The sequence below is a fragment of the Dromiciops gliroides genome, chromosome 2, assembly GCF_019393635.1.
Source record: "Dromiciops gliroides isolate mDroGli1 chromosome 2, mDroGli1.pri, whole genome shotgun sequence".
Taxonomy (NCBI): Eukaryota; Metazoa; Chordata; class Mammalia; order Microbiotheria; family Microbiotheriidae; genus Dromiciops; species Dromiciops gliroides.
In genome coordinates, this window is record NC_057862.1 from 125,886,418 (window position 1) to 125,910,592 (window position 24,175).

At 38.0% G+C, this 24,175-nt stretch overlaps 1 protein-coding gene across 1 annotated transcript in view; it reads right to left on the bottom strand.

The window, feature by feature from the left end:
- AGBL1 (AGBL carboxypeptidase 1) overlaps positions 1–24,175 on the bottom strand; it is a 922,430-nt gene that overhangs the window by 702,671 nt on the left and 195,584 nt on the right. Inside the window, 8 exon segments of the mRNA XM_043981214.1 lie at positions 2,668–2,755; positions 3,897–4,045; positions 6,825–6,914; positions 7,295–7,378; positions 12,165–12,757; positions 15,021–15,137; positions 20,397–20,464; positions 22,594–22,759. Coding sequence (XP_043837149.1) covers positions 2,668–2,755; positions 3,897–4,045; positions 6,825–6,914; positions 7,295–7,378; positions 12,165–12,757; positions 15,021–15,137; positions 20,397–20,464; positions 22,594–22,759 — 1,355 coding nt within the window.

The following is a 24,175-nucleotide window of genomic DNA, read 5'->3' on the forward strand; positions in this document are numbered from 1 at the left end:
GGCATGAGTCTAGATGTGTGTCAGTGGGAGAGGCAGACTTGTGGAAAGTGGGGGCTAAACTTTTCAATGCTTACTTCTCTATGGGGCAAGGGTGAATGGGTTTGACCTTTCCTGTTGTCCCTCTCAAAAAATCCTTTTCACTTTTTTCCCCTTCAAATGTCTTTTAGAGTTGCTAGCGATCATCCCTCCAAGCAAAACAAGATGCGACACCTTCCAAATCCCCATTTACAACTCAGAAGGATGCACAAGGATGAGAGCTGGTTTCCCTCAGAATTTCCTCCCTCCTCCCATCTTTTGCATCTGGACTGGGCAGCACAGGAGGCTAGATGATACACTGAAAAATACTGTTCTTATGAGACAAACATATTTGTACAGTGGAGCTCTAGATCAGAGATGATAGCAGTATCAACCAAGTGAACTACCCAAGTATCAGAAGATGCAGGATAGAATGCTCTCCAGAAGCAATTCCATAGATGGAAAATTACTTGAAGAGGACCACAGTAACCCCTTGGGCAAACTCAAAAAAAATCATTAGTCTTACCCTTGGTAAACACAATAGAAAAAAAAGGCATACCCATTCATTCCCAAGTAAATAGGATTGATCTGGAGGTGAACAGATATCAGCATCTCAATCTTTTTATTAGATCAGAGTATTGCCAAGTATTGCAAATATGTTAACATAATTTGATGAATAATTGTAAAACAAATGATATTACAATATAACAATCTTATCCACTCATCTCAGTTGTATTCAGGTCTGGAACATGAATATGAATTACATTACACATTCATGGTTTTCATCTTACCCCTGAGTTGCTCTTTAATCACAGAACAATTGTCTTATTAATGACATTAAAAGCTATTAATGTTGGCATCCCTTAGGCAGCCTGTGTTCCAGATTGAGCTTCCTTTCCCTCCTCCCCACTGCATGGACCATATTCCCATGAGCCTCCCCCTATTGCAACTACTCCAAGAGGAACAGCCTCTTGGCAAGGGTACAGGTTATTGGATGAAGGTGTAAAGTGTTAATCCAAGCTCGTTGTTAGTCCTAGGCCTTAATGGGAGGAAGGAGGAATTCTTCAAAAGATCAGTATCACTGATGATTTTTCCTGGTTATTGCTTTCACAGGAAAACATAATTCATTCTTCACTTTCTAAGACTCAAGTATAAGATTTCAAAATCTTCTTGTAGGAGTATCACATACCTACACCTTGTATTGATTTTACATTAGCTGGTAGAAAACAATTATTTTAACCTCAGTTTGAATACCCCATTATAAGTGAGCCCATATTCTTTACAGCCACTATTATCTTTGGCCAATGAAACAATTGTCATTAGAGAGATATGGTCTTGAGGAAAACAAAGGAAGGTCTGTTAGAGCATTTGTTAAATAAAGAATCCAATGAGAGCATTCCACAGGTATTATGACTAATACTTCAACAATTCATCAAATTGAGGATTTTAGTTAACTCAGGGTTATCTTTTTGTTTTTGTTTTTGTTTTTTTGTTTTTGGGTAGGCAATTGGGGTTAAGTGACTTGCCCAGGGTCACACAGCTAGTAAGTGTTAAGTGTCTGAGGCTGGATTTGAACTCAGGTCCTCCTGAATCCAGGGCCTGCGCTTTATCCACTGTGCCACCTAGCTGCCCCCAGGGTTATCTTTTAGTACTTAACAGTCAATTCTGTAGTCATTTTAGTTGATAAATGTAACTATCCAGCTGATGTCCTCAACTTTCCATTTCTATCAGAGTTTATCTCCTTGTGTTAAATCCATAGACTCAAGAAGCTTACTGGATACCGTCTAGTATCTATCAACCATAGTAATGCCTATGTACATCAGTACTTAGATTATCCAGCCAAAAATTGTTGTCAAGCTATAAAAACTCAATCTTTGGCACCAATTATAGTCTGAACTCCAGAGCAACTTATTAGTTTTGTTTGCTCATAATGGGAAAGAAAGGTTGATTTATATTAACCTTGAAATAAGAATTAGTCTATGACCTCATAGTCCAAAAGAAACTAGTCAGTGGCTCCATTAGAAACAGACAATGAGCTTCAAAAATGATTGAATACATCTTTGCATGTCCTATCATTTCCCATTTTTGTTTGGTTTTCACAGGACCTTTTCATTGTAGGAAAATTAAGGTGTATATTAAGTGTTCTCTCTAGTAATATAAGCATTAGTGAAAGTCTACTGAATGATCAGGAAAAAACATAATTTAAAATCATGTGGACTAGTTCAATACAAACTTTGCAAAAGTTCATGATATTTGTATAGAATCAAAAATTAAAGACAATTTGTTTCTTAACTCTTGGCACCTTCTAGACAAAGAGTATAAGCTGCAGGGTACAGAGAGATAACTATAGGACTATTATATCATTTAAGTAAGTAGTACTAAAATCAAAATAAAGTATTCCTCAATCAAAGGTAAACAAATGTTTACTTAGCACCTACTACATACCAAGTACTGAGTGTTACTTAAAATCCATATCTACACATTTTGCCTGTTTATTCCACTCAAAACCAGGAGATTTGCAGTCTTGAGTGATTTGCAGCAAGTTTAGCAGATGAGCATTGGCAGCTGAAGGTTATGGGCATCAATATGGTTAAGCAGGGAATGGGAGAGGGAATGGAAGGGCAACCAAAGTTATACTAATGATGCACTTACTTGTAATAACAGATATCATAGCCCACCCGAACCCAATGAGGCCTGCCCTGGAGAGCCTCCTTCACTGAATACATGGTCGGCTGCATCCCTACACAAAACAAAGGCAGGTTCAGGTGATAGGACTTTTTTTTTTTCCAGAAGGGAAAAAAGAAAGGAGGAGAAAGTTGATATCCAGACTTTCTCTCTTTCCACACAGGTTACATCTTCTGTTTTTTTCCAATATAATTTATTTCTCTCCCTCCCAGTAGCAATATATTAAAAGGATTTTTAAAACTTTTCTAAGACCTTTTCTAGTCCTGTTATATTTTTGGCTCTAATAATGATTCATTTGGTAAACTTAAGTTGTTCTCTTAACTTTTCTGGATCCCTATATCTCTTCTGCTATCCAATGAATAATATAATCTGTTATGATCAATGAGACTGTCTGGAAAAGTTAATATTATTGTGTTGTTTTTATCATTGTTGTTATTGGGATACTTAATGTTACTTCTATATATTAGAGTACTTCAGGAACTATAATTTATCTGGAATATATCTTTTATGTAGTCTGGATTTAGGAAAAGTCAATAGTTTTGGGGGGAAATGTGAATTTCATACTGCATTAGAATCTCTGTTGTAGCATGTTACTGTGACAGATATGTCCTTTAAGACAAAGGCCTTAGTAATCTCTAATGGTAATATACATATTGAGGTTCAAGTTAGATCAATATCATCATCGTGGGAGGTAAAATATACGGTTACAGAAGTCTAAGTTTTATCTCCTGAATGTCTCCCACCTAGTTTCCTACTGTTATTCAAGGGAATCTGGCTTTCCTTTGTGGTTTTCTAAGTGCCTAACTGGATGGTACAAATAAGACTGTGTAGCTCGCCAATGTTGTGGCAAACCTTTGCCATTATGGTTCATTGGATCTAAGAGGAAGGGAGAATAGAGGCTGTCTACTTACCTAACAATGACAGGGAGAAAAAAGGATAGAGAAAGTTCTGACATTTCCCCCTACATGAGCATTCTGTCTGTGGTAATATCAGGGTTTTCTGGTTTCCCCTCCAAAGTATCAGTTCCTCATAGGTTAGCCCATAATCTGACACCCACGTGGATACCCAAATGCTCTTAACCCTGCTCCAAACCCTTTTGAAACCAAAGATATGTTTTCAGTCACAGTCTAAACACACAAGAAACTACACTGATCATTTCACTCAACAGGAGTGGTCCTTTTCCCAAAAGCTCATACCGTAATTGAACTGGCTGTTGACCTTCTCACAATTGATGACATTGAAGCGGTAGGGCATAGCAGCCTTCATGCTGCTCACCTTGAAGTAGAACCACTGCTGGTGCTGGGAGCAGTTCACATCAGCATTAATCAATAAATCATATTCAAACCTGGAAAGCAAGGCATGTGATGTTAGCCTGGTGAGCTAAGAAATGTGATCTCACAGGCTTGATGAGAAGGGCAATTTCATCCTTTATTATATAATGTAGGACTGCTAGCTTGGACTAGATAGTTTCCCCTTTGTTTACTTTAAAGTTATTTTAATAATATTAGCATTTCTTTCATTCGAAGTGCAAAATAATTATTCTCTAGTATATACTACACATAGAATTACTGATCTAGAGAAAGGACCTTAGAAGCCATAAAATCCAACCTCCTCTTTTTATATACAAGGAAACTAAGGCTAAGAGAAAATAAATTATTTGACAAGGATCACAAGGATAGTAAGCATCTAAGACAGGATTCGTTGTCAAGTTTTCCTCATTTCAACTCCAAAGCTCTATTCACTTCACCACCTAGTGCAAAGAATGCTATTGACCCAGCATCTAGGCATGGACTTTGACTTGCTCTTCTAAGAGTGGTGAAAGATTTATACTGACTTATCTATGTCCTTACCTAGTCTTTCCCTATACTAATACTACTGTCTTATGGCATGTCTAAATGTCTCAAATGAAAGTAGAAGTCTATAGCCATGGAAGAGAGCAAAGAAAGCTGATCGGATCAAATCCAAAGCCTCATTTTTATCCCCACCTACCTCTTATCACAAAATTAACCAGTCACAAATCATGTGCATCATACATGAGAGTGAATTTCTAAAAGGTCAACATTTTCAATGACCAAATATTTTCTATTTAGAGTTAGGGATGGGCAGAGGAAGGGGAAGAAGTAAAGTAACCAAGAGAAAAGAAAACAAAGGCATAAGCCATAGGTCATGAGATATAATATATGAGTCTATATCAAGATTTTCTGACTATTCTTTTTTTTTCCCAGATGACAGAAAGGTTAGGGTCAAAATGGATCTCAGTTTGAATCCTGCATCTGACAGTTAAAAGTGGCATGACCATAAGTAAGCCACTTAACCTCAATTAGTTTCACTTTCTTCAAATGCAAACAAAAGAGTAATAGTAATATTACTTACATTATAAGATTTTAAATGCTTTAAAAATTTTAAAGCATTGTGTAAATATGGCCTATTAAGTGTCATCATTTCTCATAGAGAAATGTTCCTCTGCCTTTGTTTTGTTTTTTTTTTTTTTTTGTGAATTGCACTTTTATCTCATGAATTAAAGGAGCTTAAACACTATTGGGAGAAAACAACATTTACACAGAAAAATCAATACAAAATATATTACCAAGTAACTAAAAAGTAATTTAAGAGAGAGGAGGCTAACAACTAGTGAGCCTAAGGAAAGATCTTGTTTAGGAGGTGGCATAAGAGCAAAAACATTAAGAGGGAGCATTCCAGGCATGGCAGATGCCCTGGCCAAAGATACTGAAGGAATGAACTGACCTACACCACCTACAGGGGTGATCAATGGTAACGAGGGGCCACAGGTTCTAAAGTTACCCCCAATCCCTTGGGAGGTTCTAGGATGAGGTCCCCACCTTTGCTTTTTTATTTGGGGAGCTCTTTTTATTGTATTTTGTCCAATTACATGTAAAGATAGTTTTCAACATTCATTTTTGTAAGACTTTGAGTTCCAAACTTTTCTCCCTTCTTCCCTTCCCTCCCCCCTCCCAAAGACAACAAGCAATCTGATATAGGTTATACAGTACAATCTTGTTAAACATATTTCCACATTAGTCATGTGGTGAGAGCAGAAGAATCAGAACAAAAGGGGGAAAAAAAAAGAAAAAAAAGGGGCAGCTAGGTGGTGCAGTGGATAGAGCACCAGCCCTGAAGTCAGGAGTACCTGAGTTCGAATCCAGCCTCAGACACTTAACACTTACTAGCTGTGTGACCCTGGGTAAGTCACTTAACCCCAATTGCCTTACCAAAGGGAAAAAAAAACGGGGGGGGGTGAATGGCAAGAAAGAAGAAACAACAAAAAACAACAAAAGTGAAAATAGTATGCTTCAATCTGTATTCAGACTCCATACTTCTTTTTCTAGATGTGGAGAGCATTTCCTATCATGAGTCTTTTGGAATTGTCTTCAATCATTGTACTATTGAGAAGACCTGTCTATCACCACCCTCGCTTTTTTATTTTTTTAAATAATGAAAGCTCCACTCACATTCCCTAGCAGGTAGACATATGTATGACTTTTCTGGATCCTCTCCCTATGAAGCAAGGGTAGTGTAAAAGAAACTATAGAGGATCTATTACTTCCTGAAAGGTTAAAAATTCAAAAGATCCATCAGATACTTAAGTTATATAGAGTTCTGAGTCACATTGGAGTACTTTACAGTAAGCTTCCATTTAGTGATCAATATTGGCTATAATGACAATTTCTTTACAGGTCATTTAATCTAATACCTACATTTTGTATGTAGGGAAAGTAAGGCTCATAGAGGTAAAGTGGCTTGCAGTTGGTAGCAAAGTTGGATCTTGAACTCAAGTATCCTAATCTCACCAGGCTAACATCACATGCTTTGCTTTCCAGGCTTGAATATGATTTATTGATTAATGCTGATGTGAACTGATAATACAACTTGGCTTTACTTTCATTTATGCCATTTTAGACTCTTCTTTCATATCAAATCTTTCTTTCTTGAACATTAAGATTTTTGTGCTTCAGATATGACCTTTGGCAACTTATCTCCAGGCCTCATTTTCCTCATGTGCTGCTTTAAATCTATGATTCTAAATCCACAACAACTCCCCCTCTCAATAGCAAAGTTCTTGTATATTGGGCCCCACCCCTGCCCACAGATCTCCCTTTACTCACTCTCTCACTTGGATGGCCTTCCGCAGGTTTCCTGACTCAAACTCAGAGAAGAACTTCAAGCACTCAGTTGTATCAGTGCTTTTAAAGAGCCTAAAAGCAAAATAAATAGCTCATAAACATGCATATTATTGTTCTTCTTATTTTTAATCCTAAGAACCCATTTCCATGATCAGTAGTCAGGATTTTCCCATTCCTTAGATTGCTCCCAAAGATATATGTCTATCTGTATATATGTATATATGTATGTGCATATATGTACATATATGTGTATATGCATGAACAGATACACACATCTATATATTATTTAGCTTCCTCATATATATATGTGTGTGTGTGTGTGTGTGTGTGTGTGTGTGTGATTTAGCTAAATTTTATAGAAACTGATTAGCTAAAAGCAGTACCCTTTCCTAAATTGCATCCCCATTAACAGAAGCCAGGACATTATGCCTGCAATGTATAAGGTTACTTACCAAGGCTCATCTAAACTGAAGACAACTCTGCCCATCACGTTGTCTGGCTGGATGAACCGCTGGACATCTTCAAATATTTTTTCCCTGAATATGGGGGGGAAAGCATAAATTCAGAGTCTGCAGCCAAGAGTAGAACTGGGATGTACCCTAGGAATTTTCTGCCTTGAGAACATTTTTTGGTGATGAAACTGAAAAGCCATTAATGAAACATTCTGGTCTGTACCCTCTGCTCCATTGACTTCAGATATGTATATTCACCTTAATTTAGAAAATTATTATTATTTTTTGCACTTCTCTGGTATGAACCTTTTCTTCATTTTAATCTCAGTCAGTTTAGCTAAAGGCAAATCTTTCTCCTTCTGATTTCTGGCCCAGATCTATCATCCCAGGATAACTGTAATGTTGTCTTTACTGGGCTCTCTCTTCCATTTCTTCCTCACTGATGAAATAGGCATAGGAGCTAACCCAAGATATGCAAGACTGGATCAAAAATATGATCCAACCCACTCAATATCCTGTATTAGTCAGTGGTTAAGATCCCTATCTTTAAAAGGAAATCCCTTGCTTTCTCCTCTCATCTTCTAAAATAGATATGCTATTAGCTCATTCTCTATTCTTGAGCAGTTTCATTGACAGAACAGCCTTCAAGTACATCCTGGACATGTACATTTTTATATCTCCACAGAAAAACCAACATATCCAAATTGAACTCATTACCTCCCCCATAAATTCTGTTCCTGCAGGAATTCTCTATTTCTGTTTTTGATACGACTATCCTCAGCGCCACCAAGGCTAGAAACCAGTATTGTCTCTGACTCATCCCTTTTCTCGCCTTCCCCTCTGCCAAGCTAATTAATTACTAAGACCAAGAAATTCTAAGTGTACAATATTTCTTTTCCATTCTCCTCTTTCCTAGTATAGGGCCCCTAGTCTAGCTCTCTTCTTTCCTGCCTAGATTATTATGATAGCCTCTTAGTTCAGCAATCTCTCCTCCCTCTGGTTCATCACACATATTGCTAACATACTGCTACTAGATTAAATTTCCTAAACCATAGCTCTGATCATGCCTCATATCCCATTTCCTTGTTTAAAAACCTTCCATGATTTCCTACTGCTTACAGAATCGGTCCAAATTACTTTATCTGGCATTAAAGGGCCTGCACAATTTAATCCTTTTTCAGTCACATCTCCCATAAAAGTCCTTATCCATCCTATGTTCCAGCCAAATTGAACTGTTTATGAGATATAGTGGCTGGACCATTGGCCCTGGAGTCAGGGATATCTGGGTTCAAATTCTCACTCAGGCATTGTTTAACAGTGTGGTGATAGCAAAGTCATTTAATCTCTTCAAGCCTCAATGTCCTCATCTGTAAAATGGAAATAGCAATAGCAACTGCCTCATAGTATTGTTTTATGCATCCAATGAGATAATGTACATTAAGGGATTTGCAAACTTTTCAGAAATTTATAAATGTCAGCCATCATCATCATCATCTTATACTTTCACCTCTACCTTGAATGGCTTTACCTCCCAGTTCTGCTTATCTAATTCTTAATAACCCATCTTAAATGGCATCTCTTCTACAAAGCTTTCCATAATCTCTTAGTATGAATGTAACCTTGGCCTCCTCTGAACTGCAAAGCTTAGCCCTTTCTCATTGCACTGTTGTAGTTCACTTTTTATTTATCATTATCTATGCCTGCGTGTGTGTATGTCTTTTCTTCTTTCTGTACCCTGTAAGCACAAGAAGGCAGGGTACACGCCTTAGTCTTCTTTGCATGTCCCACTGCCCCTAGCACTGTAGATGCACAATAAATCTTGATTGGGATACAGTGACTGATCACCACAAAAAAAATCAACAACCTTTCCCTACAGCAGCTGCCATTGGACAAAGACAGAAACCCGAAGGGATGGGCAGGGAGGAAGTGGGGGTGGGGGGAGCTAGTTGTGATCAAGATCCAGCAGGCAGCGAGAAAGTAAACACAATTCTTCCTCTGACCAGACAGGCTGTGGATACCATGGTGACAGGGGATGGGGAAGGTAAGGGAAAGAGTAGAAATAGTGTAAACCAGAGGCGACTCACCTCATAAACACCTGACCTTTTGAACAGCATAGCATTCAAAGGTCTGTAGAACAATTACTTAATGTCCTGAAATATGCACCATGTAAAGCTTTAATTTAGAAGTGTAAAACCAGAAAGTGATGCCACTGGGCATGAAAAGCTCATTCAATACTTTGGCTCAGAAAGGAGTGAAACAAAAGCTGGCAGTAGCAGCTGCAATGGGTACATGCTGAACGGTTCTGGGAGGGCCCCAGCTCCCTGCCTCATGCACATGCAAGCTTACCTTTGGCTCAGATGATTTAAATTCAGGGGAGAATTTAAACTTCCCAGGGACGGGACATGAGAATGCTAACCACAGAATCACAAGAGAGCAGAGTTCATAATGTTGATTTTTGGTTTGGGTTTTTTCCTGAACATAATTTGTTGGGGGCAGAGGTAATAAAGGAGCCACTGGAGTTTATTGAATGGGTTAAGGAGGGAAATTGACATGGTCAGATCAGTGTTTTTGGACAATCATTTTGAAAGCTAAGTGGAGAATGGATTGAAGTGGGAAGAGACTTGGGGCAGGGATAGAAATCACTAGGCTATTTCAATAGTTCAGATGGGAGAAGTTTAATGTCTGCACCAAAGCAGCAGCAGTGGCAGGGGAGAAAAGGGACAGTAAATGAGAGATATTCTAGAGGTAAAGATCAATAGGATGTGACAAGACATTGGATGCAGAGGGAGGGGTGGAAAGAGAGTGAAGAATCAAAGAAGACACCTTGGTTGTGAGCTTGGGTGACTAGGAGGATAGTGGTGCCCTCTACAGTGATAAGGATGTTCAGAAGAACAGAGAATTTGGGGGAAAATATTATTAGTTTGGTTTTGGCCATTTTGAAGTCAACATGTCTGTGAGACATTCAATTTTTTGTTGGTCAGTCATTTGGTCATTTCTGACTCTTCATGGCTCTTCTATCCTCCACTATCTCTCAAAGTCTGTCTAAGTTCATGTTTCTTGTTTCCATGACACTATGTATCCAAGTAATCTGGCTGTAGATGTCCAATAGGCAACTTAATTTACAAGAACAGCAATTAGGAGTCAGGTTGTGGTTGGATTAAATTGATCTAAGACTCATCAGCATAGAGATGATAATTAAATAGATGGAAGCAGATAAGATCAGTTACTATATGATATAATATAGATGGAGAAAAGAAAAAAGACCCAGCAGAGAACCCTACTGAACACATACTACTATCTGGAGTGACCTGGAAGTAGATCTAGCAAAGAAAATGGAGAATGAATGGTCATAGAGGTCAGAAAAGAACCGGGAGAAAATAGTATCATAGAAGCCTAGAAAGAAGGGAGTACCACGAAAAGGGTGGTCAATAATGTCAAAGGATGTAGAGAGGCCAAAAAAGATGAGAATTGCAGGGGGAGGCCATTAGATTTGGTAATTAATAGACCATTGGTAGCTTTGAGAAGAACGATCACAATTGAATGATAAGGCCAGATACCAGACTAGTAAATTAAGAAGAGAGCCAGAGGAAAGAAAATGGAGGCATTATTTGTAGTCAGACCTCTCTTGCAGTTCAGCAACAAAAGGGCAAGATGAGATATAGGACAATAGCTCATGAGGATTGATAGATCAAGTGGAATTTTTTGAGGCTAAGAGAGACATAAGTATGTTTGTAGGAAATGAGGAAGCAGTCCTTAGAGACTGAAGACAAATGAGGGATTGGGAATGATAGAGGGGCAATCTGCTGGAGATGAGATACAATGGCATAACTTGTGCATGTAGAAAGGTTTGCCTTGACTAGGAAAAGAGCCCCCTTTTCCTGTGAGACAAGGGTGAAAGACGAAATAATGACAAAAGACATATGGGTAATAAGAAAGGAGGAGGAAGTAAGGGTAGGAAGCTCTTGGTGAATGGTCTCAGTTTTTCTCAGTGAAATATGATGCAAGGTCTTCATCTGAGAGGTTTGAATCTTAGTTTTGCCACTTTATATTTATATAACCTTGAGTCAGTCACTTTATCTCCATGAACCTCAGTTTCCTCATCTGTAAAATTTTGGGAGTAGATTAGATGACAAATTGGATGCCCATTTGTCAAATATGTTAAACTAGGAATTCCTTTTGTGTGGGGATTATACTAGATAGCCACAAGGATCCCTTCTAAGTCTCAGCTTCCAAGATTGCATAATTTGATATCCTTTAATATTTCTTCCACATCTATACCTATGATTCTACGGCAAATGATCTCTGGATCTACTGCTTTTCTGCTTTTCACCACTATTTTACTACCTGCCCCAATCTACACATTCCCATCAGGGGACTTCATAGCAGCTTCTATGTACACATGACTCACTCTCTCCAGGTCTATGGTAGACAGTGTAGTCATCCAGCACAGCTAATAAGAAAGAATCAGCTGTGTCATCAGGTGATCAAAAGAGCTCAATGATTCAATGGTCTATTATTATTATCATTACTGTGTCACCATGGTGCCACTCCCTTGGCCACAAAGATTTTTCAGATTTTTCTCCAAAGTCAGAAAAGAAAGTTCTCATTTCCAAGTATTAACACTATATAGACAGCATTGTTGATGGTGAAGAGGAGGGATTCCCCATTTGATTAAATGAATGAGAAATTAGACCCCAAGATTTCAGTGATATTTCTGATTTCTTAACTTCATCCCTAGAGAAGAAACATTAGTACTATAAGAAACAGTACTGTCCCATAGATTCATGGCATGTGAATTTTATTCAAAAGCCCACCCCCTCCAAAAAAAAAAATAACAAGGTAACAATAACAACAACAGAAGCAGTATCACCTTTGAATTCCACATTTACGTTCCAACATGGACTGGGGAAAGGGTGGTGAGTGGTGACCCCAGACATCTGGAAATGCTAACACCTTGAAGCCAGGAACAGATCTGGTTCCTTCAGCTTTGGCTATATAAGCATAGGGATTGTGGAAGGGAATATCCATGGGATGCCTCTCCAGAAGCTTAGACACAGTTTCTGAGGTTGAATCAGTCCCAATAGAGATGGAAAGGAAAGTATTCTTATTTAGACAGGAAGACACTTCTGAACCCCATGGTGGCTCTTTGAAGGATGCCTGGGTATTGGGTACTTTCCTCCTGGAGAAACCTTCTTGATCATTTGATGATAAATATGGACCTATTTCGCCAGGAGCCCCTTCTTCATAAGTTAGACCCCCAGTGAAGTCCATTATCTTCATCTGCTTCAAAGGAGGGTCCTGGAAATTTGCGTCCCCTATTTCTATCCCCTGAGGGCTTTGGTCCCTCACTTGGCAATCCCTCTTTGAGGATGTCTGAGTAGGAATGTGGCAAAAGTAGGTGCACTGATGGATTCCTATGTCTTCTTCAGAGTTCATCTCATCTCCAGACTTGGATTCAAGTTCCTTCAGATTTAAATAAAGAAGAGTCTATGTCATTATTCTTTATTATAAAGGTAGCTTAATATAGTAGATAGAAAACTGGGCTTGGAATCAGAATCAATCAACATATATTTATTAAGGTTATACTATGCACCAGGTTCTTTAATAAGCCCCAGTAATATGAAGAAAAGGAGGAAAGGTCCTTAGTCTTAAACAGCTTATATTCTGATTAAGAATACAAAATGGGGGGACAGCTAGGTGGTGCAGTGGATAAAGCACTGGCCCTGGATTCAGGAGTACCTGAGTTCAAATCCAGCCTCAGACACTTGACACATACTAGCTGTGTGACCCTGGGCAAGTCACTTAACCCCCATTGCCCCGCAAAAAAAAAAAAGAATACAAAATGTGTATATACATATATGTATATATACACATCTAGACATACATATATGTGTATACATATACACATGATGATTAATAATATATAGATTTTATAATATACTTGATATATACAGCATAACTCCAAGACATCCTTAGAAGGGAGGGATGGCTGGGGTTGAAATCCCACCTCTCCCATATGCTATGTGCATGACTCTGGTTTGTTTGTTTATTTGTTTTTATTTTTTTTTTGCAGGGCAATAAGGGTTAAGTGACTTGCCCAGGGTCACACAGCTAGTAAGTATCAAGTGCCTGAGGTCAGATTTCAACTCAGGACTTCCTGAATCCAGGCCAGTACTTTATCCACTGCACCACCTAGCTGTCCCTATCTGTATGACAACAATTCACTTAACCTCTAAGTACTTCAATTAACCACTTAAGACTTCTGTAGCAAGTCATGCATGAACTGTAATCTTTATTGGTGAGGGAAGTTACCCAATCATAGCTCAAAAGGTAGAAGGGACCTCAGAATCACTCTTTTCCAACCCTACCTACCACCAACACCATCACTCTGGGAGTTCTCTAAGTTGCCAAATCACAAATCTTTGAATATCCTCAGATAAGAAAACATATCAAAAGAAAAGAAAAGAATCCGATTCATTAACTGCACCACCATCTTCAAGATATTGGACATGGCAGAGATCTTTGAAAAGTTATGGGCAAATAATGAGATGGTTCAAAACATATTATTACATATTATTTCAGTGCTTCTAGCCATTTAACAGGTAATTTGTAAAGCTTTGCCAAATGAGCTTAAAAAAATGAAATGTGTGGAAACCTAGGCATTGGTAAGGTAACAACTCTTGGGCACACAACTAAATTCATGAATTAATCAGGGATATTTAAAGGATCATTCTGTGACTAAGAACAGCAAAAACACCACCAACAACAACAACAAAAATATGCTCTGATACTTAGTTAAGGAGAAAGTAGCCTGAAGTAGGGTAAGTGGAGATTACTGCTTTCATATATCACACTGCTATCCCTACTTCATTTTTAATTTTCTCCAATTCTAACCACATCGCATGGTACATTGTTGCTTCAGTGGTCACTGTGAGAAAAGACATATGATGCCTAGGGATGTTATGGCTGACTGTGGTAATTAATAGGTCTAAAACAAAGGTCCATAATATCTATAATAAGTTCAGAAAATGATTTAATGGGTAGGAAACACTCTTCAATCTAGTCAGGAATGAGTGGACAACAACTGAAGTTACATGTACTGGCCAAAGTATGTTAAGTGTGAGATGGAAAAATTCCATGCTGGACCATTTCCTGGTATTAAGGGGCCCACTCTACCTTAATAAGAATTGGAGGGTAGGGATGGAGTTCAATAATCTTAATGGAATTTCATAGATGAACTGGTAAAAAGCTGCAACTGCTGTCATGTGTTATAGACAAGGGTCTCATAAGAATTTTCCAGAACAAACAGACAAAAGGGACCTCAAGGAACCATCTAATTTGAAGGGCTGGTTTACCCAGAACAGTTGTTATTCTAATTATAGGATTAAGACCCTTTACACTATAAATGATCAGTTGTATTGCCAGTAGCTAAAGGAATTGTGGGAGCCTGTTTCTATTCTCCATATTAAGAGGGGCTTACATATTTGTAATCTTTCCAACCTTTAAAACTGATCTTTCCAGAATTTCTACTTGCTACCTGGCTTTAGCTCAATAAGATGCTAGGGGTCCCAGCAACAGATTGCTAATGATGATCAATAATCCCCATCTGGAACCTCTGTTTGGCCTCCAGTGCTCTCTATATTATGATATTTAACAGATAAGCCACAGCACAATAAGTAATGCCCCCTCCCACTCCATCCCAGCCCCAACACAGACATACACATACCTGGAAATTATGGGAGAGTTCAAGACACATTGCCTCATATTGTTTCAGCTCCTCTTCTGACCAGTTAACTACTGGTTTTGAGGTAAGCTTTTTCAAATCTGTTTCCAAGTCATCATCCTCCAAAAGTAAATATAGAAGATACAATCAAGGATATCACCATTATAGGAACTGGTGCAAACTAGTTAAGTATTCTTGACATTTACAAAATTCTAATGCTGGGAAGTATAAGATTATATCTAGTCCCCATCCCCAACCCTAGTAGGACCATTTTATTGTCATTGTTTCAATTGTGTTCAACTCCCTGTGATCCCATTTTGGGGTATTCTTGGCAAAGATACTGGAGTGTTTTGCCATTTCTTTCTCCAACTCATTTTACAGATGAGGAACTGGGGCAAAGAGGGTTAAATGACTTGCCCAGGGTCACTCAGCTAAGTCTGAGGTCACATTTGAATTCAGGTCCTCCTACATCCGGGGCTGGTACTGTTCAATGATCCTTAATCTTATATTTTCCCTCATAAATGTTTCATTTCCAATTCTTTAATTATATTGGGGGCTAGCCCCAGAACCCTTTTCATGTTTCTAATATTCCTATTTCAAAATTTTCATTATATGTAATTGAAAGTAGACAGGAAAATAATAATATTAGTGAAGAGTCTATATATTTGGTTTCTTAAGAAGAGGAAATGAAATCCTTCTCAATGGGAAGGGACTAGAGTAAAGCAGAGAATTTGAAACTCCAAATTTAAAAATATAAATGTTAAAAACAAACCAAATAAATATATAGGAAAAGAAAGTAAAGGAAAAAGAAAAAAGGAAATCTTTGGAGCTTAATTGTCTAGAACTCTAAAGCTAAGAAATGTGCAAAACTAATGTTTTGTTGTAGGGTAAGAAAACCATACCCTTTGCCTTTTCCCTATGATCTTCTCTCCCTTCCTAACCTACTTCACTACTTTTTTTTTTACTTTTTTTAAAAATAAATTTTATGTACACTGCCATGAGGTTTTCCTAAAGATGATTTTATAGACAAAGAGGTGGACAAAGTAAAGACTTAATAGAAGGATGGTATAGTGGCAAAAGAGTCATGCTCAGATGATTTTTTGGACACTGGCTTTGCCCCCTTTCTTGAATGTGTGACTTTGGCTAAAAGACGACCTGTCTGGACCCCAGTTTCCTCATCTGTGAAAATTGTCTGTATCCACTGCAAATTTCATTAGTCTACCCTATTCTCCCGTACTCTCCTTAAAGGTTTACCTTTAAGGTTTCCTTAAAGATGACTTTATGGACAAGTAACTAAGTAGAAGTTCTTAACTTTTGTGTGTGTGTGTCAAGGACACATTTGGCAGCATCATGAAGCCTATGAACACATTCACAAGAGGTATAGGGGAAGGAAGGAAAGAAAGAGAAATGGAGGGAGGAAGAGAAGAAGGGATAATAAAAGAGGGAGAGAGGGGAGGGAGAAAGGAATGAAGGAAGGAAGGAAGGAAGGAAGGAAGGAAGGAAGGAAGGAAGGAAGGAAGGAAGGAAGGAAGGAAGGAAGGAAGATTTATTAAGCATTTACTATGTGTCAGACACTCTGCTAAGCACTTTACAAAAATTTGAACCTTACAACATCCCTGGAAGGTAAATGCTATAACTCTCCCCACTTTACAGATAACGAAACTGATACAGAGTATATGTGACTTGCCTAGTGTCACAAAACTAAATTAGTATTTGAACTCATTTCTTCCTGATTCTAAGACCAGCACTCTATCCACTGTGCCACTTAGTTGCCTATTCTGTCATGTTAATTTTGTCATGTTAATGTTAGCTAAGTGAAGAGAAATCTGTGTGTGTGTGTTTCTCTGTCGCTCTCACTTTTCTTCTCTCTCCCCTCTCTCTCCCTCCCTTCCTCTCCCTCTCCCTCTGCCTCTTCCTCCCCCTCTCCCTCCCTCCTTCCCTCTCTCTTTCTCTCCCTCCCCCATCTCCCTTTCTCTCCCTCCCCCATCTCCCTACCCCCCTTCATAATGGGTAAAAAAACCCAGAAAGTGTTGGTAAGAATTTGAAGAGGAATAGTCAGATTGACTCAAAGTCACACTGAGCTCCTGTCAAACTGACCCTTAACAATATAGGGTAAGCTCCAAAAGGAGACTGAAATATATCGATCAATAATTCCAGGAGGGTAAGCTCTTCAAATAAAGGAAAAGGAAATAAAATTGAAAAGCCTGTACAATGGGATTCCTGGAGCTTCTAAGTGAAGACCCAAGTAGCAGATAGGACAGATCAAGTTCTTTTTGCTCAGAAGAGGAAGACATGAAAATAGAAACAGCCAGAGTGACTGATGAGTATCCATGAGCTCCACTCCCTATTTTTACCTTATTGCATTTGTAAGAGACCCTGGCTTTCTTTGTTTGACTTGATAGAAAGCTTAAAAATTCTAGAATCTGGGGAATATAAAGTGGCAAATCTGGGTGTAGTTATATAGCTAGCCTCATTTTCCTGGATCAAAGGTATACAACTTGCAGGTGGCAACAAAGTCCACCAAAGTTGTATAATTTTATTCTTTTTTTAAAATTCAATTCAATTCCAAATTATCTTCCTCCATCCTCCCCCCATTAACCCATTAAGGAGGCAAAAAAAAAAATGAAAAAAAATGAGTTACACACACACAAACACACATATGTGAATGTATGCATGTATGTATGTGTGTGTGTGTGTAGTGATGCAAAACAAATTCCTGAACTAGCCATGTTGGGGGAAAAGGAAAATATTCTTCAATCTACACTTAGTCCATTAGCTCTCTAGTTGGAGGTAGATAGCTTGTTTTATCACAAGTCCTCTGGAATTGTGGTTGGTCAGTGATATACTTAAATATGAATGAATATATCTGCATGATTTGTATATTTTTATAAACACTATAATTAATGTCCTGAACTGAGTGTGAAGATTTCTCTATATTCCTTGAAATCTCAAACCTGGGTTGGACAGCCCTGAAGTAAATACCTAGTTGGCCCCAACAAGCTGATATGTATTAATACATGCAAAATTAACTTTCCAGAGTGCTTTAAGGTGTGTAAAGCACTTTAGACATATTATCTCAGATGGTTAGATCAATTAAAAAAGTTTCAGCTTTAGGAAACTCCTTGTGGAGGGGCAAAGAGTTAAAAATTGAAGGTGAAATCAGCTTGTAATATTTCCTTAGGAAAGGAAGTTTAGGATCTGCCTGCATTTCTGAATAAATCCATATGGCAGCCAATTCTACAAGAAATTTTTTTTTAAGAGATCACTACCTTTTCCTTAAAATAAAGAATTTAAAATAGTTTTGTAAATGAGCATCAGCAATAATGAATAATCTCAGGTCCATGACTACCTAAGCTACCAACGTATTGGCATTAATGACTACTCTTGACACTAAACAGCACCTTCTGTCACATATGCACATTCAGAGAGGGCACACAGGAGAGGATAGTTCTGACTACCTGCCAAACATATTCAATTTCTATCTGTACTTCTGTCTCTGTAGGCTGCTGGTACCCAACATGGTACTGTAGTCATGCTGTCCATACCATGAAGGCACTCAATCACATCCCTAGATCATGTATACTTTCTGAGGGCACTACTTGACTTTCCATTTTCAAAGCATTCCATAGATATAGGCTATTTATCCTTTCCAAAGAAAGCAGATCAAAATGATTATTACAGCTTTCCAAGAGATGAAGAAGCCAAGGCACAGAGTGGCCACATTAAGAGCCAGGTTTTCTGCTGTGATCAGAATTAAGGTTTTCTTGGCTCCTTGTCCTACAGTCTATATTTCTTACAGTCACCTCCAAGGAGGTGCAGCTTGGTTCCACTGAGAAAAATCTAGTATTCTGGCCCACTGCCTTACCTGGATGTACCCCACCCCAGAATCACTTTAGCTCTGATTTTTGGCATTCTTTGATTCATTCATCAAACAAATTAATCATCTGCTCTGTGCAGAAGAATTGTGCAAGTCACTGAGGGAGAAACAAAGTTAAAGATAAGATACAGTTTCTGGCCTCGTGAAGTGTACAATTTAGTAGGGGGTTATGACACAGAGGCAAACAACTACAAAAACTCTCATTTCTCTGGTGGTCATGCTCATGCATCGAAATCTCATCTGCTATTTTGCTTGGCACATGTTGATGAATAGCTTTTAGTTCCTGCACCAATTTGTCTTGTGCTTATTTCCCAGCTGGTTTTTGTTTATTTATTTTTTTAGTTTCCCCTGCAGTTATCTACAAAGCAGGAACTCGGGATACCATCTGAACCATCCATGCTGTAGCAAGCAGCCATGCATTGATGCACTCCTTGGCCCTCCCCATCAGATACAAGAGGGAAATGACACCCAGCATCAAACATTCAGTAACCAAAGAGCAAGCGGGAGGAGAGGTGGGGAATGGCATTGATGAATGGCTGCTGCAGCCCAGTATTATTCAAATAATTCAGCACATACTCCATTGGTACGCACCGCCAAACCACAGTAAAGAACCAATTTGCTCCTGATGACTTCAGAAATGATTCTATTTATCAACAAAACCCTGAGAATACAGGGGTGTCAATAGCAGTTTAAACCTAGTGTCATTGCACAGAGGTGTTCCTCTAGACGTCTGCCACAAGTGTTAGCCAGGTGAGTAATGGTTATGATACATTTATAGAGAACTTATGGAAAAGTTTCTTGCAAGGATTTTCATCAGGTTTTCCTCCCCAAGAATTTCATAAGGCAGCACTTGCTTCATTTCTTCATTTTATAGGTGATAATATTAAGGCAGATTGAATGGAGGGAATTTGCCCAAATCTATTCCCTGAGTTGGAAAATGAAACGCAATTGTACCTTGCACCTGCAGAGTTGCCAGATATAGAGGTAGCCCACTGTGGTACAACGGAGGGAAGATGATAAAGCAGAATGGCATGTTTAAGAACAATGGATATTGTTAGAAAACAGTGACACCGAGTGTCAAGTTGATTTCACCTCCACCTTCTTTGTGTTGAATACATTCATTTAACATGCAATATATTAAATGTTCATTTGCATAATTAAAAACTATTAGTTTTATTATTTTATTATTTAACTAAATTAGTTAAAAACTATGCCATATTAAAGTATCTACTGGAGACTCAAGCCCTCATTCTCTAGTCTGATAGAATATTGGTACCATCATGTTGGATGGCTTTTGTTTTCCCATTGTGACATTTCACCAGGCATTTCAAGGTATTTGAAAAATACCAATGTTGCTTAGCTTTAGCCAACAGCACTAAGCTACCTTCTGTGATACAGCCTGTGACTTGGATGAGCACAAAGCTGATTTTCCTTGCAAAGATGTGTCTCCCTTTGCAAGATATGAGAAGAGAATTGTTCAAACCACAAATCAGTGTTCTTACATCCTCCTTCATTTCTTCAGAATCAGAGTCTTTGTCCTCCTCTTCCTCACCATCTTCTTCAAAATCATCTGCAGAGGAAAGAAGTGATATGGGTAAATGCTTTCTCTTCTCCCTCTGAATTTTCACCTTCATAGAATGTCAGTTAACATTCTTTCTCCACGTAATTAAGCAATCTTTGAAAGTTTGCATCCCCCCTCCATTTACATGCCAGCAATAACACTGACCCTCATTTGTTTATGCACAAGTAGGTTTGCTTAGCAACTTGAAAACAGGACCTTTAACCAGCTGTTCAACTAAGGCAAATGCAACAGAGAAGAAAATAGCAAACCTCCATATCATTGTCTGGGAAGAGGGTGTGAGGCAGGATTATCCCTTTCTCAGTATTCTTTTTGGCATTCTCACATCAAGACTTTTGTACACTAACAGTTATAACACTTTGTAGTGTACAAAAGATTATTGCATTGGAATCACATGATCAGGTTTAATCCCTGGTTCTGCCTTTTATTACCTGTATGACCTTGGGAAAGTTATTTAACCATACTGGACCTCAGTTCCCTAAACTGTAAAATGAGAGGGTTGAACTAGATGACTTCTAAGTTCCCCTGTAATTCTCAATCTATGATTCATAATTATGCCATATGTATCAAAACTATGGAATATTCATTTTTAACTCATCTATCAATCAATTTATTTATTTATTTTATTTTTTAATCATAAAAGTATTTTATTATTTTCTGGTTACATGTAGAGATAGCTTTCAAGATTTGTTTTTATAAGATTTCTAGTTTCAAATTCTCTCCCTCCCTCCTCCCTCCCCAAGACATCAAGTAATCTGATATAAGTTATGTATGTACCATCGCATTAAACATATTATGCATCAGGCATGCTGTGAAAGAAGAATCATAGCAAAAGTGGAAAACCTCAAAAAAACAAAAAAAAAAGTAGAAATAGTATGGCTCAATCTGCATCTAGATCCCACAGTCCTTTTTTTCTGGATTTGGAGAGCATTTTCCAACATGAGTCCTTTGGAACTATCTTCAACCATTGCATTGCTGAGAAGAATCAAGTCTATCACAAGTGATCAACATACAATGTTGTTGATACTGTGTATAATGTTCTGGTTCTGTTCATTTCACTCAATATCAGTTTTTGTAAGTCCTTCCAGGTTTCTCTGAAATCTGCCTGCTCATCATTTTTTAGAGCACAATAGTATATGGAATATTCTTAAAACCTTGGAAATATTTAGGACATCAAACTATAAAAAAGTTAAGCAGGAAAATCCCTTAGAAGTCACCTAGTCCAGCTTCCCTATTTTACAAAAGACTAAATAAGTCAGCATAGAGGATACAGGTAAACTATGTCTAAAATATTGTAAGATAAAAGAGTTCCATGGAAGTTGGAATAGGGAAGAGGGTCACTGTAATCTGTTAACAAGCTAATCAGAAATTTTATAATACAGTCAGATATAATAAAAGACTAAACTCTTAAAAGACAAATCATACTCATCTAGAAAATCCACTTCATGTTAACCTTTTGGGTGACAATATTACAACCAAACATCAATGTAAGGTATCATATCAGAGAAGTCAAAAGAAATTTCAAACCAGCTCAAGTGGCTGTATACAAATTCATATTCATGTGTGTACTTGAGATTCTTATGAACTTTCTAAGTGAGCAGAAAAGAGTAACAAATAAGGAAAACTCAAAGGAACTTTGAATTTTAACCCAAGATGTAGAAGAGTTTACCAAGATGTAGAAGGTTGTGGGTTGCAGAAGTGAGGGAAAGGAGAAAAGCCCATAATATGAGATAACATATCCATTAAAATACATTTTAAAATTAATAGTCCCTGGGGCGGCTAGGTGGTGCAGTGGATAGAGCACCGGCCCTGGATTCAGGAGTACCTGAGTTCAAATCCGGCCTCAGACACTTAACACTTACTAGCTGTGTGACCCTGGGCAAGTCACTTAACCCCAATTGCCTCACTAAAAAAAAAATAAAAACTAAAAAAAAATTAATAGTCCCAGAACTGTCTTTACTTTGCCTATGGACTAAATATTTTTGACCAATGAAAAGAACTGTTTGTTCCATTTCTTCAACTCTATCTGCCTGGACTAGAGAGTTTATGCAAAGGGAAAGTGCAGAAGAAAGATTAAAACATAGAAAACTTTAAAGATCATCACTGTCCATTTAACTTACCTTCGTTTATAGTACATGATGGTCCAGAGCTGCTGCTTCCAGGAACAGAGAAGGAATAGTAGCTACTCGCTGTGGCCAAGGGCAATGAACATTTTGGATAGCATTTCCTCAGGATCTGAATTACTATTGAGATAATGGCATCCATGCTTGGATTACCCAGGTAATTCTAGACAAAAGCAATGTCATATTGATTAGAGAGCTCCCTGTCAGTAGGGTTCCAATGATCGTGAAAGCACTCTGCTAGGAGGCTTGAACATTTGAAAGCTAATATAAACATGGTAAATAAATTCTGTTGTATAGCTGCATCTCTATCTTTTTCATTTTCTCTGTATTTTTAATAAGTATGTGTTTTAAAAGATTTTAGTTATTAAGAGAGTGGGGGATGAGAAGACCTGTGCTACCTGTTACCTTAGGGAAAAAGTAGATGATTTTAAGGTAAAATTATTGCTTTTTTTCATCTGCTACTTGATCAAAGAAGAATGAGAAAATGACATATAACAATAACATGTTTAGCAGGAAAGTTTTTAAAAAGAAAAAAAAACAAATAATAAAATACCTCATCAAAGCCCAGTGTGTTGATTTTAATGAATCTCATTGCAGGGCAAAAAAAATTCACCTGAAAGATTGGACAAAGGAAAAGTATTTCCCTATATGTACACTATATTGCTCCAGTCAAATGACACTACTCCATTGCACTTATTAGTCTCCATATAAAACCTGAGATTTTCTGCCTCTGCAACCTTTGCTCACACTATTCCTCCTATTCTCCCCTCTATCTCTATCAAAGTCTTATCACCATTCAAGGTCATGCTTATATGTCTCCTCTTCCATGAAATCTTCCCTTATCTTTTTTTTGCCTTGGTGAGGCAATTGGGGCCAAGTGACTTGCCCAGGGTCACACAGCTAGTAAGTGTTAAGTGTCTGAGGCTGGATCCAAACTCAGGTACTCCTGACTCCAGGACCAGTGCTCTATTCACTGTGCCACCTAGTTGCCCCGATCTTCCCTTATCTTCATGTCTCAATTTTCTGAACATTTGTAGCTTTTGTTTATGCCTCTCTTATGGCATTTGTTCTTTGCCTTATATTATAGTTATTCATATATCTTTCTTATTTCCTCTGGAAAAATTTTAACCCCTTGATGGTAGGGACTAGACTTTATTCAACTCATTCACTTCATAGTATCTCTTAATGTACTAAGCATAGTGCCTTATACATAACAGTTACTCAATAAACAACTGTTGAATTAGTTCAAAGCTAGGCAGCTGCCAAAAGGATCAAAGAAATGGGATGTTTTCTTTATAATTCCTGTAATGACATATGAAACTCTATGTGGTGTAACGTAATAAAACAGTGATATACCTCCAAAAAACACAGTAAGTACACAAAAGAAATGGGTTCAATTCTAGATACCCCCTCTGCTACCAAAGAGATTTTGGAATATGAAACGAGTTGAGGGGCAAGTAGTTGAAAGGGGAGTGAAGAGTCAAACCACTTACAAAGTCATAACATTCTATTACAATGAAGAATACCAGTGAAATCAAATGGAACAAACCAGATGTCCAATTTCAACAGCCTTGGGGTG